This window comes from Mesoplodon densirostris, chromosome 6 (assembly GCF_025265405.1).
Source record: "Mesoplodon densirostris isolate mMesDen1 chromosome 6, mMesDen1 primary haplotype, whole genome shotgun sequence".
In the NCBI taxonomy this organism is placed as follows: domain Eukaryota; kingdom Metazoa; phylum Chordata; class Mammalia; order Artiodactyla; family Ziphiidae; genus Mesoplodon; species Mesoplodon densirostris.
The window spans coordinates 42,370,199-42,387,035 of record NC_082666.1 but is presented as its reverse complement, the minus strand read 5'-3'; the positions used below and the strand labels follow the sequence as shown (position 1 = coordinate 42,387,035).

The window sequence follows — 16,837 nt, the reverse complement described above, 5'->3', positions numbered from 1 at the left end:
ATATAAGGCAAGTCTTCCCCCAAAAGTATCCATCATTAAAGAGGGTATTGCTTTATATTTGAATCCTTGAAGAGTCCTTCATATTATGAGAAGGTGCTTCATTCTGAACCACAAAATACTGTTTGGAGAAGACATATTAGTCTGATATTACCTAATCATGCTAGTTTTACAGGCATATAGAGGTCACAAATATATTTAAAACATTTTAGTACTGAATGCTCCTGCTAATTAACAGCCTTTAAAACATCATTTTAGAAAATAATTTATCATGAAGCTCATAAAACATAAGATAAATGAAAACATACACAGACACACACACCTGTCCCAGTAGCATACCAATGGCTATCTGGATCTCCATTTCCAGTAAAAGCTTTATATAAAGACTCCTGGGACTTCCCTGGTGGTGCAGTGGTTAGGAATCTGCCTGCCAATGCAGGGGACATGGGTTCGATCCCTGGTCCGGGAAGATCCCACATGCTGAGGAGCAACTAAGCCTGTGCTCTACAGCCCGCGAGCCACAACTACTGAAGCCCACGTGCCTATAGCCACGCGGCAACGAAGACCCAATGCAGCACCCCCCCAAAAAAAGACTCCCGTATGATCTTTTTTTTAAATCAAATGGTTTGTGTTAGAATTTATTTATTGATTGATTGATTGATTGACTGGCTGCGTTGGGTCTTCGTTGCTGTGCGCAGACTTTCTCTAGTTGTGGCGAGCGGAGGCTACTTTTCGTTTCAGTGCACGGGCTTCTCTTTGCGGTGGCTTCTCTTTGTTGCGGAGCACGGGCTCTAGGTGTATGGGCTTCAGTAGCTGAGGCGCACCGGCTTAGTTGCTCCACAGCATGTGGGATCTTCCAGGACCAGGGCTCAAAACCGTGTCCCCTGCATTGGCAGGTGGATTCTTAACCACTGTGCCACCAGGGAAGTCCCTCCCATATGGTCTGAAATGTCTGCATCTCAAATGTCTTAGATAGGTATATATACATGATGTATCTGAAATATTATTCGTTAGATGATCCAAAAAGTGGTAGAAATGATGGAAAAAATGCTGATGTCAAAGATGTATGTGAGATCTGAATAAACTGGTTCATGAAATAAATTCAGGTAAAGCACTATTTCTAAGTCAAAATACTATTTTATATTTGATTTAAAATAAAAATACACAGAATAATTCACAATTTAAACATTATGTGTAGATATTTAATTATTTCCAATAAATGTCGAAAAACATATTTAAGAAAGCAAAGGAAAAAATAAACCCAAAACCTTTTTTGGGGATCATCTCATTAAGAAAATGGAGGATGTATATGGTACATACAAAAGGAGTAAAGAAGTAAAAAGAGGCATTCCTTCTGGTTGTCTGTTATGCTTCTAATGTATAATAACTGGGGTATACCATTTGGGATTTAGACCCACTAAGAGTTTACCGGTGTATAGGACCCTTTACTCAGTTTAACCCTATACTAATAATTGCTATGAGAAGGTTACCTTTCTAATAGGTTTGGTCATGCTTTCTTCTGGTGATTTTTATGTGTGTGCTATGTGGAAGTATTTTTGGTTGTTTGCTTGGTGTAGCAGAGATACTACGATATTAGCTATTGTACAGACACTACAAACTACCACCACTGAAATTTCTCAGTTCTAGAATAACTAGTTAAAAGTCTTCCTTCTAATATAGCCTATTACTAATGGCTTGTTTGTAAATAATGTAAAAGTTAAAAGCAAAAGATAATGAGGCTTCAAAAAATTAAGAAAAAAATATTAATAATTGGCAGACCATAAGTACCCACTGTGATTCTGGAAAGGTTTAAGACAAAGTTCTATGTTTTTGACATATCAGATACCAAAAAGTTAAAACTGTATCTATAACCCATTGTCATCTGAATTTAATTTTACAAATGTTCACAGTATTTTAATACTGTCAATAAGCAGAAGTAATGATAAAAGCATAACCTAAAGTAACACATTATTTAGGTGGTATGATTATATTAAAACAAAAATAAAAAAGGACCAAAATCAACAAAATATTTAAGCCATTTCTCAATTCATTTTTAAGCATTTAAACTCCATTTTGTCTTTAAAATTAAAAATCCCACAAATTGATCATTTATATGTGGAATCTAAAAAATAAAACAAACAAATGAATGTAACAAAACAGAAACAGACTCACAGATATAGAGAACAAACTAGTGGTTACCAGTAGGGAAAGGGAAATGGGGAGGGGCGAGATAGGGGTATGGGATTAAGAGACACAAACTACTATATATCAAATAGATAAGCAACAAGAATATACTGTGCAGCACAGGGAATATAGCCAATATTTTATAATAACTTTAAATGGAGAGGAATCTATAAAAATATCGAATCACTATTTTATACACAGGAAGCTAATACAATATTGTAAAACAAGTACACAACAATAAAAAAAAACCAGTACTGAGCAACCACTGAAAATAATTTGGTGAATATATAAATATATATATAGTTAATAAAAAATCTACAAAGATAGAAACAAAAATCTCCCAAAGTGGAAATAAACTATCAAATATCAATACAAACACAACGGCCCATGGATCTTAGCATTCAAGGAAGGCTTCAGCATGGGCGAAATAAATGGCAAATTTTATATCTAACTACTTATAGGTAAACTTCTCCATCAATAAACAGCAAATAAGGATCTTGAAAACTGACTTTCGGTGGTACTCTTCAAACCCTCACTTAGGAAGGTTTTAAAAGTCCCACTATTTTGAAGCTGGCTTACCTCTATAGCAACCTTATTCTCCAGTACCTGTTAAACACAGGTAAAGGGCTTGTCATGGTGAACAAAGACTTTTGGATTTGTGAGAGACCCCACGGGAGGGCATCAGCCATTTAAAAATAAATCTTTAAGTTGGAAACAGACAAGTCTGCCTGATGTGGACAGTAACGGGATGGCCGCAAGGCACACCCCGATCAGTGGCTCATGGCTGCTCTGGAAGAGCTCTGCAAGGATGAAGAACACCCTCACAGTTCAATCTCTATATTCTATTCAGTTTTAAGTTTGATTTTATTTGTACCTTCAATAACAATGTATTTTGATGTCCACTGTTTCTTAAAGGTTGTAAGCAGACTTTTTCTCCTGATGCTAATAACATGTTCTTTAAAATCAAATTCCTCTGTGTAGAAACGAAGAAGTCCCAACCATAGCTGCCCAACAGATTCTGTATTTTTTCCATATTCTGGCCAATAGGTGGGCTAGAAATAGAAGGAACAAGAGATATCATGCTCTATAGTAAAGTGTTAATATTAATAGTCATTTGTATCTTAGGGAGTAAATCTGGATTTATTTTAATTAACTAGAGTTTAAATACATAAAAATACAATTATATAACCTTTCTTTTATATTTTAAAATATCATTTACATGAGTTTATTAGTTTCTACCCTATGACTTGGAGACAGAAAGAGCTCAGGGTTTTAAATGCCAAACCTCAGAATGCATGTTTGTGGAAGAATCTGGAAATAAATTTTAAGAGCCTTGGTGACACCTGGTTATTATATCTCTGTAACTGAGAGCCTTTCCTAACTCTCTGTAGGAAACCACAGAGCAAATATTTGTTCATTTGGAATAAAGTTACTTGACCATTTGGAATTATTAGGCATTAAAGAAATCCTGGATATAGTCCCTAGAAACTCACCTGGCTTAAAAAAAATGTTTTCAACTTCAAAGGAATCATCTGTATGTGCTATTTTTTTTTACTATCATAATATAAATAAATATTACAAGTGATAATATAGTTGTTGACCATCTACACTACAGCATAGGATAGGTAACTTTCAGTCAAGGATGTAAAAAATCTTTACTATTAAAATACGTACCAGTTCATCTATTTGATCAAAAAAATAAATATTCCAGCCATCAACAAATATTTCAGGTTTCTTTTCACCTTTGTATATCTGAAATTAATTTTTAAACTATTAGTATGGATTACAAACTTAATGCATTGATACAAAAACTTGTAGGAAAATAGTAAAAATTTTAACTACAGAACCACAGAATTTTAGAGAAGGAAGAGGGCTCAAAGATCACCCAGCTCTACAGATGAGAAATACAATTTCTTTTACTAATACCTCTTGAAGGACAGGAATGACTGGTGGGTTCCTCTGCTGGAGAAAATATAGCACCATAAGCGTGTATGCATATGACGATAAGCTGCCTCTAGAAGCATCACCAATATCGCACATCTGGGGGGAAGGAAAAGGAGGAAGGAAAGACCACCAATGTCTTCTGCTATACTTGCATCTATTCTATTGTCACTAAGAGTAAGGTGCTTCTAGAGGGCACTAATATAAAAATTACATTTTCAAATGCTAAAATATGCCAACAAAACCAAGTAAGACCAACCAAAAAAATAAATAAAAATCAAAGCAAAACAAACCCCAACAAAGCTGTGGAACTATCAGCCAGAAGCAATATTAGGTTACCACGTAAAATTTAAGCAACAAAATTTATCTTGCTGAGTAGGGCTTCTCAAATAGTTAAAAGCATTTGACATGGCTATGGTTCTTTAAAAACACTCACTTATCTTTTCTTTTTCTTTTTTTAATTGAAGTATATTTGATTTACAATATTATATTAGTTTCAGGTGTACAACATAGTGATACAATATTTTTATAGACTATAGTCCCTTTAAAGTTATAACAAAATAGGGAATTCCTTGGAGGTCCAGTGGTTAGGACTCTGCACTCTCATTGACGAGGGCCTGGATTCAATCCCTGGTCAGGGAACTAAAATCCCACAAGCCGTGCGGTGAGGCCAAAAAAAGTTTTTCCAAAATAATGGCTATATTCTCTGTGCTGTACAATATATCCTTGTTGCTTATTTACTTTATACATAGTACTTTGTGTCTCTTAATCCCATAATACCCCTATCACTCCATTTCCTCTTCCCACTGGTAACCACTAGTTTGTTTTCTGTATCACTGAGTCTGTTTCTGTTACAGACTTATGTTTTCAACAAGGTTGAAGATGTAATGAGATTTCCTGATAAATCACAAGAGGAAGCATACTCACTTTTGTAAATACTTTCATGGTATAGCACAAATATTTCACTCTGGGATCAATGGCTGAATAAGCAGATAAGAGCCTTGTGTTATGAAGGGCCTGTTAAAAGGGAAATTACACTATAAGTCTACCAGTTAGAAGAACAAGTTTTAAGATGGAATTTTCTGAAAAGGTTTACACTGTAATTCATTTTAGGATGAAGACATTTAGGCTGAAACTAGTATTTTTCCCCTGAAGACAAACTTCTTGAACTTACTAGATAAGAATTATAAGTGACATCTGATCTCAGGCCTCCTTAGTCTAAACATTCCTAGAAAATATGGGCTATTAAAATAATCAGTTCCATTTAAGTCAATGTAAGATCTGCACCCCCCCTCCCCGCCCATTATTCAAATTAAATGTCCTTAGGGGCCAGAGAGGGCCAATAAAGCCCTGAAATAAACCAAGTATGAGACCAAAGACACACACACACACACACACACACACACACACACACACCCACTCCAAAATTAAAACAAAGTTCAAGCCAAACAAAAAGCACTTGCCACTCTGACCTCATTTTAAATGAATACTAATATTAACTCAATTCTATGTTATATCTCCAGCTTCAGAACACTGCCAGGCACTTAGGAAGCACTCATAAATAACTACTGAAAGAATGAATTGGATGAAATGAATGGCTTAATTTTACTGAAAGATTGTGTAAATTAAGAGATACTTGCTCCCCTTAATCTCCATAAAGAAAAAGTCTAAAGAAAATCTTACCAATGTGTTATACAAACTGATGTCCACTTCCAGACCACTTCTCAAATGGAAGAACTTTACAATTGGCACCTTTGCTGTTGTAATAGGCAAGATGTTTCTCAGCCCTAGGTTGGGGAAATAAGATAGTGTCATTAAATACAGCAGCAGGGGATATAAGTTGCTCTTACGTTAATGTGAGTCACTAAGACTAGTCAAAGAATTCTCTGTTATTAACAAACATCTGGGAAGACTCTTCTGGCAAAGTTTACATTTGTTAAACACATCAATATCTGAAGTACAAGAATGAACAAGGCAGCCACTGCTCTTCAGGAACTCAATGGATCATGTGCATGTGTATAGGGCTGTCAGTCTGATAAACACCACAAAAGAGGAAACTACTACAGAATCTGGACTATGTGGGCCCTACCTATTCTCTCCATATGACTACACATATAATATGGAGAAAAGCCCATGGGGTAATCATCAGAATCCTCAAAACAAAAATTACTCATCCTGGAGTTAGAAGCTATGTCAGTAAAAGAAAGGAATCAACTTCAACAGAGAAGTAAATTGCTTGAGCTAGGCTTTGAAAAAGAACAGGCAAAAAAAGAGAAGGCTGAGGGGATTTACCAGGCAAGGAAAACTGCACAGGGAAAGGGTAGATGCCTGAAGCAGAACGGCATGTTCAGGGAACTTCCATGGAATTGTTTAGGCTACAGAGTGGACTTGAGGGAAAGAAATAATGAGTAATAGGAGATGTGGTAAAAACTGGGAAGAGTCCAAATAGGGAACATATACATCCTTAGAGGCAAAGAAATGCCAATGAACTGGTGTAAGTTGGGGAGAATCACTGACCACATCTATTTAGACAAGGTCCCTGGCAATGGATAGTCTGGAGGCACCCGGAAGAGAGACTAAGTGACCATTATAAAAACTGACCTGGCAGAGAAGCAGTAAGACATGTGTGAGAGCATCCATAACTGGATGGGTTGGGGAAGTAGAAGTAGGGGTGATAAGGGAGAAGGAGGGCTGTAACAGTAAGACCATTTCCTGAGTACCTAGATTCCTTTACAAACATTACCTCCTAAGACCATTCACCCTTACCCAAAAGATGAGGAAACAGAGACCCCGAGAAATGAATGTGCTTAGGAATGTGCAGCTGGTGAACTGTGGAGCTGGGATTCAAATCTAGGTATGACTGAATCTACTGAACCTAGTCTAGGACAGGCTAATTATCACTTCATTCATTTTGGTGATTCCAAGGAAGCCAATGTCAATAAGCAAGAAAGAGGATTCAGAAGGACGAGCAGGTAGTGGTGGCTGTAGCAGAAGGGAGGCAGTAAAGAGAAAGATGAGCTCATCCTGAGAAGTTGGGGTTTGAGCTCCTTCTGAGAGAGTTAAGTGGTGATGGCTAGAGGGCAGATCCCTAGTGGTCTGGAATTTAGAAAGAAAGTACACAGATGAAAGAAATTTCAGCAAAAAAGGTCTGTGTGGGAGACAGAAGTCTAACACACTGATAGGGAGGAGAGGCAAGGAAGCTCGTACTTACTGAACACTTAGCATATGTCAGGCCCTGTAGTTTAATGTATTGCCTTTCTTAATCTTAAATGCTATTACTGTTGTTCCTGCTTTAAAGATGAGAAACTGAGTGCTCATAATGAAGTTGAGTGACTTTTGGGGATCACACAGCCAGAAAGCGGGGACCGAAGATTTAAAACTAGAGAGTCTGATTCTAGAAGCCCCATTAACCACTTTGCTATACTGGCTCTAAATTAGATATCCTTTTTCTCAATCTCCTTCCCATTCTAGAATTTGACCCTGTTAACCAGTATGACACTTCTAAGCCTGTTCTCTAGGATTTATTCATAGCACATCATCCTGGTTCCTATTTTACCATTCCAATAGCTCCTTTTTCAGTGTCCTTCCCTAATTTCTACACTCAAGAATTAAAGCTTGGTCCTCAACTTCTCTCAAATGCTCCCATGGAATTCTGTTTTATGCTTGGCTTCTGTCTCTCTTTCTTCCTTCAAGCATTTCAATAGAAAACTGTTTCATTTTGTTCTTTAATCCTAACTGACAACTCCATATTTCTAACTGCTTGCTGTACTGTTAACTCTCGGAGATTATACCTTCATGGCACGCTGGTGTTCTCTGCAAACATTCTCATTTCCCAAATACCCAGACATCAGCCTGAACCCTTACTTTCTACTTGTAGGTTCCAATTCTAGGAAATTTGCCTTTGGAATCTCTCATATTCTTTTCCTTTTAGGATCACTGGCATCTGGTTAAGGTCCTTCTGCCCTGTCACTTAGCTTATATCTTCCCTAAGAGTTTATCAGCTCCCTAAAAAAGTCTAAGTTTTGCTTTTATTGGGTTTCTCCCCTCTGAAGAAAGTTCAGTGGCTTCCAAATATCTACAGACTTCACCTTATCTCCTAATAGTTCCCACTTGAAATTCCTCTCAAAATGTACCCATCTTCTCACTGTCCTAAAAAATATATTACAGTGATTCTCACACTCACATCCATGCATCTCAGAGATGACTTCTCTTCCTATCCTTTTCAAATCATGTTCATCATCATCAGAGATCAGAAAAAGCCCATCCCTTCCATGAACCTCCCCTACTCAACTCTTTTCCCAGAATCTCTCTCTCTTCAGAAGTTATTTAATACTTGCTGTAGTTTCTACAACTCATTTTAATAAATGAATACTACCACACATTGTTACATAGCCTGTGAGATTACCTTAACTTTGAGATCTGAAAGCTGTCAAAGACCTGTATAGACTTATTTTTCTACCATCCCTAAGTGCCCAACACAGGGCTGAGCACATAACAGGTACCCAATAAAATACATGGGGAGACTGCTTTCTTAATCATAGTCCTGTAGCTATTATTCCATTTTTGTTCCATGCAATCTGCATTACATTGTAATCTGTATGTAAAAGTCATTTCTAGTCTAAAAATGACCTATTTTTAACATGGTTCATTCTTAGGAAATACACACAGGTATTTAGGGGAAAGGGGCGTGATGTTTGCAGCTTAATCTCATATGGTACAGAAAAAAATTGTGAGCAAGCAAGAGATAGAATGATCAATCAAATGTGGTAAAATGTTAACAACTTGTGGATCTGAATGAAGGATAGACAGAGTTCTTTATACAATTTTTGCTGCTTTCCTTTAACTTTGAAATTATTTCAAAATCAAAAGTCAAAACCTAGCTCAGCACTAAATAACTAATAGTCACGGAAGCTTAGGAATTTAGTTTCTTTGCATAATCTTCAAAAATAAAAATAAAAAAGCACATGATCTTTACAGGTAAAATTCCCAAAATGCTTATTTCAATGACCAAAAAAATTATATCAAAGCATATTAAAAAAATAGTGATGTGCTAGGTTTTCATTAGGAGTAAATCAAAATTAAATTTTTTCCCCCTGTTATTTAAATAACACAGTATCCTCTTTAAACTCCTGGAAATAAAAAATGCAACAGGGACTTCCCTGGTGGCGCAGTGGTTAAGAATCTGCCTGCCAATGCAGGGTACATGGGTTCAAGCCCTGGTCTGGGAAGATCCCAAATGCCGCGGAGCAACTAAGCCCATGTGCCACAACTACTGAGCCCGTGCACCACAACTACTGAAGCCCACGGACCTAGAGCCCATGCTCTGCAACAAGAGAAGCCACCACAATGAGAAGCACGTGCACCACAACAAACAGTAGCCCCCGCGTGCAGCCACGAAGACCCAACGCAGCCAAAAATAAATAAATAAAATATATTTATTAAAAAAAGAATGCAACAAAAAGGGGCATTCCAAGTGCATATTTATGTGTATGTATGTATGTATGTGTGCAGGCCCACGCTGTGAATTTAAGTCTACTCTTCACTAAGATATAAGAAAGCTTTTCATGGATGGTGCATGGATTTTAAGTTCCACAAAGGCAACGACAATATCTTGCTCACTTTCATTTTCAACTCTTAGCACAGAAGTTTGATGAACCACAGTTTAAATGAAGACTCTCACTGTTAACAGCATCCATAGCTGCCTCTGACAAAGAGAGGCAGGAGAATATGCTAATGGCATTTCAGCTCTGTGCACAATTTACAGAATCTGTATATTTTACAGCTGTAATTACTTGTTCAGGGTCACACACAGCTAAACAGCTGTAAGTACAATCCATCACCCTAGTCCATGGTGCTTTCCACTACACTTCACATCACTGCGAGCAGCCCCTACACTTTGATTTACACAATGCTGATAAGGCAAAGCGATTCCCAAAATTTCTTGCGTGGTATATACTTTGTCTTGAAATAAAACTGACAGAGGCAAAAACATGCACACACATATTATAACCAATTCCTCAGTTTTTCATACTTAATCACATAAGATTTTTTTTAAAGACATCAATACCATAAATATTATATGAACCACTACACTGTTTCATTGGCATTCATAAATTCTAAGTATGCAAAACACTAATAAAAAAGAAAAGTATTTTTTAGAAAAAGCTTATAGAGGTACCTGAATGTTTTTTGAGGACTCTTGCCAATTCTTCAATAGTTCTTACACAGTCCAACCCCTGCAAGAAAAATGGCACGAACAAAAAAAAAAGGCACAAATTACTGAATCAGAAATGGAAGACAGGTTCCTAACCTGGTTATAGTTTCCATTTCCTCCAGAAATAACAAAATTAACTTCAAATTATTCTACATACATTTTTCCCTTTTAGGCGAGCGTTAATCCTCATTCATAGGAATATCCTAAGGATATGGAAACCCTCATTGGGTTGCTCTTGGAGGCACAAGAGAGGCTGAAATCAGTGCCTCCAGAAAAGTCTCTGAACCAGCGAGGATCTCCATTTTTCCCCGCTATGTAATTATGTCACTCAGAAGTACTCTTTATGTGACAGAATTAATAAGAGGGAGCTTCTGTGGCCCGTCTTATTCATTCTGGGTAGACCTTCATTACACTTTAATTAAGAGCTGATGAAATGCTGTGGAGAGTAATTAAGCTCAGATTATTTCTCCACAGGGCCAGTAAAAAATATAATGCACAAAAAGAAAGTCATACAGGAAATATGAATAATATTTCAAATACTTAAAAACATTCGGGCTGAAACATTAAGTCCTTCTGATGGCTATATACTTCCCAGAATATATTTGGAATTTAATTTAGAAATGCCCTCAAGACTAGTTTATTAATCATGTAAAAATTCAATCTTGATGATGTATTGGGTTGGCCAAAAAGTTCGTTTGGGTCTTTCCAGAACTTTACAGGAAAGCCCGAATGAACTTTTTGGCCACCCGATATAATCAGGTCATTCTATATATTGGACCCAATCTTGCTTATCCACCTTATTCACCATGGTCATGCTAGATAACTTTTGACTATTTTCCCAAATCAGATACATCCTCAAAGGATAAAAACTTGAAACTCAAAAGAGGCATAAAAAGATCCTGAGCAACAGCAGCATCACTCCTTTGGATATACAGCATTTGGACTGTTATAAATAAAAAATTCAGTACTTCTCAGACTTTACACCTTTTTTCAAAAGTATTTTACATTTTATAAATGTCTTCATATCCATGAGGGCTGGCAAACCTTTCCTGCTTTGTGGACCATATGGCCTGTTGCAAGGACTCAACCGTGAAGTTACAGAGTGAAAGCAGATGTAGACAATACATAAATGAAGGGGTGTGGCTGTATGCCAATAAAAACTGATATTTACAACACAGGCAGTGAGCCATAGTTCGCTGACTCCTGACATACATGATCCAAGCTGATGAGCACAACCGTCTCCTGAAGCAAGAGGATCTCACTTTCATATTAGAGATTACCAACCAAAGACCACATGTTTAAGGACTGATGAATCAAGTCTGTCTTGAATTCAGTTTAGCACTCTCCTATCACTGTACCACATTGCCTGCCTACTAAAAAACTTCTCAGAAAACCTTACTTTGGCATATTTATGTACCTGAGTCAGCCTAGTGGCTATGCCAATGGGACACGGGAGAGGCTGGTTTGGCTTTCTAGAATTCCCAGATGTTGCTTTCAAATCTAGTTTGCACTACAAGTTGCAAGCAGAAGGCTTTCTACTCCTCACATTCACTTCTCAACTTCTAAGTTATCTGACCAGACAGATTGTGCCAAATGGCATACTCCGCATGATACACCCTGATAAATCGGGAAAATACCATGCTGTATTGTCAGTCAAGATTGTCAAATCACACTCCACAGCAAATGGAAGTTTTACGTGGTCACTGTACCTCAGCAGTTTCAAGTCCATTAATTGTCATACAGACGTCAAGGTCACTCTGTTTGAACCCAAATCCATTTTTGGAGGAGCCAAACAAGCTCAGTTTAGTTCCTGTTAGGGATATATGAGAAGTCATACCTAATTACCTGAGTACATTTAATTTTCTGATTGAAACAACTCTCTCATGAATCAAAAATACCCAGTTGTTAACTGTCCTATAATAATCTCATTATAATTATGTTCTTTTATTAACTAGTCATTTATTATAAATTATCTTCTCTCAAAATTTACTATAAATAAATAAATACAAGCTATAGAAGACATGAAAGATTATCAAATGCCACTTTCTTCTTAAATGCAAGGACATTTCAAGGAAAATGTGGATCATCTCAGCACATTTAATAATGTAAGCTTACTACTTTCTAAATAAATTCACTTTTTACAGGTCTGAACTTTGACTCTAAACCTAATACTAAATGAAGTTCACTTGTGGTATCTGCTAAGCAAAATACTACATTGCATCTGTCTTTTCTATTGGCAAACTAGGATTGGGAAGACCAAAAACCACCCTAGGTATATCACAAAACAACTGAAGCCCTGTCCCCACCATCACTGCAAGACTGCTTTCTTAGTCTCAAAATTAATGTTGTTGTAACACATGTACTCATTCTGAAGGAAAGTCACACTATCGTTCTTTTCATAAAGGTAAAAAATTATTTACCTGGAAACTCTTGTCTTATGAAACTTTCCAGGTTTTGCCGAATATGTTCACGTGCCTGATCTTCTAAAATAGTTGGAGAAAAGTCCTCTGTTTAAAATAAAGATACATTCAGAAACAAAGATTGTTCACATTCTCTGAAAAATTATATTTTTTAATAAAACCTAACTGGCTTTAAAAAAAAATAAACAAAACTCTAAATTTTGTGTGTCTTCTCAGTAGACAGCATTAAGCAATGTAAAATAATGCCTCGTGAGAGAGTCTATCACCAAGAACTGCTCCTGAGATGTAAAGCAGTCTGAACAAGGGTTCTGCTCCTGGGTTTCACAGAGACCCAGAGCCCTATGAAGGCAGCCTTCAGGGAACTCCCCCCAAAGGTGAACGTAATAGTTTGTGAGCATGTGCATATGTATGTATTTTTTCTAAAGAGAACCAATAGTTTTCTTTCACACTTATACTCTCTGAAGAGGTTTAAAAAAGAAATCCCTGATTAAGAATAAGTGTCTTCTGGCACAGACAGACAGCTCAAGGTGCAGCAATGTGATGTATCACATTCTTCCACTCTAAGCAGCTGCCATGCCTCTCCATCGAATGTTTTTCCTTGTAGAACTTTATACCTCTGTATACCAACACTTCCCCAAACTGGTGCTCCTTAAAGGGCTGTTATAAAGGTTATTAGCATTAATTAAAAAGTACTCTACGCTCAAATTTTGGAAAAGAGTTACATAAGACTAAAGAGTTGAATAAGTTCTTTACCATAGCATTTCTCAGAAGGCTTTATTATGCTAATGTGCCCTGAAAACCTCTATGGGAGGGGGCAGGATATAGAGTTATTCCCTACTTGACCTATGGAATACTTCTTGTGACGAAATATGATTAATGGCAGGCACCTAGAAAAACATTTCAAGGAATACCAGTTAGGAAATGATAGTACTCCAGTCTTAAGACTTAAAAGATTCTCCCTCCGTGTCTTTAACAATTTTTTATTGCATGTCCCAAATGGAACAGGATACACAGAGCACTGTGGATACAATGGAGAATGGAACAGACTTAGCCCCTATAATGAAGCTACTGGGTTAGTGATTCAGATAACTCTTGAGAAAATGACAATTTTTTTTTTTTTGCGGTACACGGGCCTGTCACTGTTGTAGCCTCTCCCGTTGTGGAGCACAGGCTCCGGACGCGCAGGCTCAGCGGCCATGGCTCATGGGCCTAGCTGCTCCGTGGCATGTGGGATCTTCCCGGACCGGGGCACGAACCCGTGTCCCCTGCATCGGCAGGCGGACTCCCAACCACTGCGCCACCAGGGAAGCCCGCCAATTTAATATTCTGACAAATCAAAAGAAATGTTAATAACTTACTGTAACACTGAATGCAAACTTGATCTAAGATATTTGAAAATTTGGGTGTTAATGGTGGCAAAGGTTCCAGCTGGATTCTTTTGAAGTCTTCGGGACAGTCCTTCTTTAGATGACCCTCTCGTTTGCATAAACTGCATACTACTGTAGGAGACTGCAGGAAGATGGCAAAGCAAATAATATAAGATTTAAGATAAAACTTTATTTACCAAATAAAGGGGTCTTGAATCTTTTTTCCAAAGTACACATTCTACTTCTCACATTCCAAAGGAATGGAAATATAATGGTGTGGCCACTCCAAAGTATCTGAGATGGGGACACCCTTTTGGTACACTCGGGAGAAAAAGGCAGTTAGTTTTACTACCAACGGCATTACTTTTCTCCTCTGCAAATTCCTGAGAGATTAAGGAGGGAAGTGGACCTAGAGGTTGCACTGGAGTGAAAGAGCAACTTGTTAACCACTACCAAGAGGGGAGAGCCCTGTTTTAGTACACAAAAATCAGAAGTACATGCATTAAAACTCTTTCAAGTCTCCTAGTGCCATGTCTAGGAGTGGCACTGATTACCTTGCCTTTGGTGAAGGTGAGTTTACTAAATTCATAGGAGAAATCAGACTGATCCGCAGTTGAATTTTCCTCGCATACATTTTCTTCTTTAAGACTGATTTTATTAAGTTCCATTAGTAGATTTCCATCCACCTGGTGTTTTCCACATTCCTTCAAGTCTTCACACTTAGCAGATCCATCTAGTTCCTCATCCTCTTCAGACAGGGCATCCTCATCCCCTGATCCAGTGTAGGTGTTGTCTAACTCATCTTCATTAGCAACATCATCCTCATCTTCCCTTCGGGAAATGGAGAGCCTGGGTTCTTCCTCCTCCTCCTCTTCCTCCTCCTCTTCTTCATCAGAGTGAATGATTCCCGACGTCTGGCCCTGTCTTGAAGGGGTAAAGTGGCTTAGAGCATCTCCAAGTTCGTCTGTACCTTCAATGCTTTCTTCATCAACATCAGCCTTGTCATCTAAAGTAGCAAATTCATCACACTCTTTAGCTGTAGGATTTTCGAAGCCTTTTAAATCCAAAGTGCCATCAGTCTCGTTATTTCCTGGGCTGCCACAGATGACAAGCTCTCCACGTTTGCTACTACTTAAAGCTTGATCATCAGCAGTCAAAGGATGCTTGCCCTCCATTCCACATTTTTCTTTCTCATCTTTACTTCCTGTTTCTTGATGATGTACTTTAACATCCTCAGAGTCATCACAAGTGACCTCTGCCTTGATATAGTCTGAGTATTCCAGGTGGACACTGATGTGTGTGTTTCCCATTTCCTCTGTTGATGGGCTTTCAAAGCTTTCAGCAGTCTCTTTAAGAGTAAGTGACTGTACCTTGCAGGTGCTTGCAGTTAAACTGGCAGCACCAGGACCTTGAGCCAAAACTGAGGTTTTGAGTTTATCACCTTTCGCCTGTACATCCGGATCACGTTTTGCTACTTCTTTAGAAAGTTTGGAAGTACAGGGATCAGTACTCAGAGGCTTTGGAAGGCTGGATTTTGTAATTTTGTGTGGAAGAGCAAAATATTTATACGTTGTCCTTAAACAATGAAGTATATATTCAAACACAGGTTGATTATTTAGGGTCCTTGCCACATTTCTTTTAACAGAGTAGGGATCTGTAATGAAAAAAAAAATCTGCTACTTCATACACTTCTATTTCATGTTTTAAAAATTAGCCTGCTATAGATAAAGACAACAAGTAAGCAACAGTAAAATTTATCATGTATCATATGCTTTTTAAAAAACTGGGGATGGGGAGTAAGAAGATACAGTTTAAAAACGAAAAGAAATGCTTTCTTAAACATCTGCTCTCTGAAGAGAACCCATTCTGTTCAGAACCAGTACCCCTTCCCTATTCTGTTCTGTGACTGCGGAGGTTGAAAAAAAAAAAAAAAAAAAGATGTCATCAGTGTGGCTCTTGTGCCCTCGGGAAGTGAGGTCTTCCCGCCAGGCTCTGCTGAGTGCTTAGCCTCCCCACTCAGCCAGGCCCTGCGGTTTGTAGAGCTTACCTCCACTCTTCTGCCCTGGGAAGCCCCATCACTGAACTGGCTGGACTGAATTCAGGGGCGAGAGGGAGGCACCAGGAGGAGACACCACTTCTCTCAATCTTTTCTCCTCCCCTAGAACTCCAGCAGGTTAGGCAATTGGCCAGAAGAGCTGAGCCAGAGAAACTGCAGGGGAGGGTTTAAAAATGTGAGATCCCCATGACTGCACACAGAATTTATGCAAAATGCAAAAAAACCCTCTTATGCAATATAAGGCTTGAAAAAAATCAAGCAAAAATAAAAGAATTCCATTTAGGAGGTTCTTTAAATTATCTGAAGGAGGAGAATTAAGATTTCTAGTGGGGTTTCCACCTCCTGACTTTGTAAAGCTGAGAAGATCTCAGACACTTAATGAAATCTACAGGGCACATCAGTATGTCTTTTATACAATGGTTTCAGTTAAATGAACCTTAACTCATTTAAGAGTTTAAGTGTTTTTTTTAAGAGAAAAGGTGTTTTTATGAATAAGTTCTAAATGTTACTTCAGATATTCCAAAAATAACTATCCTTTTTCTCTATGGAGAGGAATCCAATGAAGAATGTTATTTTTCATGAGAAAAGGTATTTTCCTCAACCTTTGTAAAACTAAACAACATCAACAACAATCCATGAAAGGAGTGAATCTAAAAAT

General features: G+C 37.8%; 1 protein-coding gene across 8 annotated transcripts in view; it reads right to left on the bottom strand.

The window, feature by feature from the left end:
* Nucleotides 1-16,837, bottom strand: part of TUT7 (terminal uridylyl transferase 7) — a 60,468-nt gene that overhangs the window by 18,185 nt on the left and 25,446 nt on the right. For all 8 annotated transcript variants that reach the window (XR_009532794.1, XM_060101636.1, XM_060101637.1 and 5 more), the window contains 10 exons: nt 14,678-15,777; nt 14,115-14,265; nt 12,757-12,843; nt 12,046-12,146; nt 10,301-10,358; nt 5,806-5,909; nt 5,050-5,139; nt 4,108-4,221; nt 3,856-3,933; nt 3,056-3,233 (listed from right to left, as the gene is read on the bottom strand). Coding sequence is in view for 7 of the 8 variants with exons in the window: in XM_060101636.1 (XP_059957619.1) it covers nt 3,056-3,233; nt 3,856-3,933; nt 4,108-4,221; nt 5,050-5,139; nt 5,806-5,909; nt 10,301-10,358; nt 12,046-12,146; nt 12,757-12,843; nt 14,115-14,265; nt 14,678-15,777 (2,061 nt within the window). In the remaining variant the exon portion in view is untranslated. The remainder of the gene's footprint in view (nt 1-3,055; nt 3,234-3,855; nt 3,934-4,107; nt 4,222-5,049; nt 5,140-5,805; nt 5,910-10,300; nt 10,359-12,045; nt 12,147-12,756; nt 12,844-14,114; nt 14,266-14,677; nt 15,778-16,837) is intronic.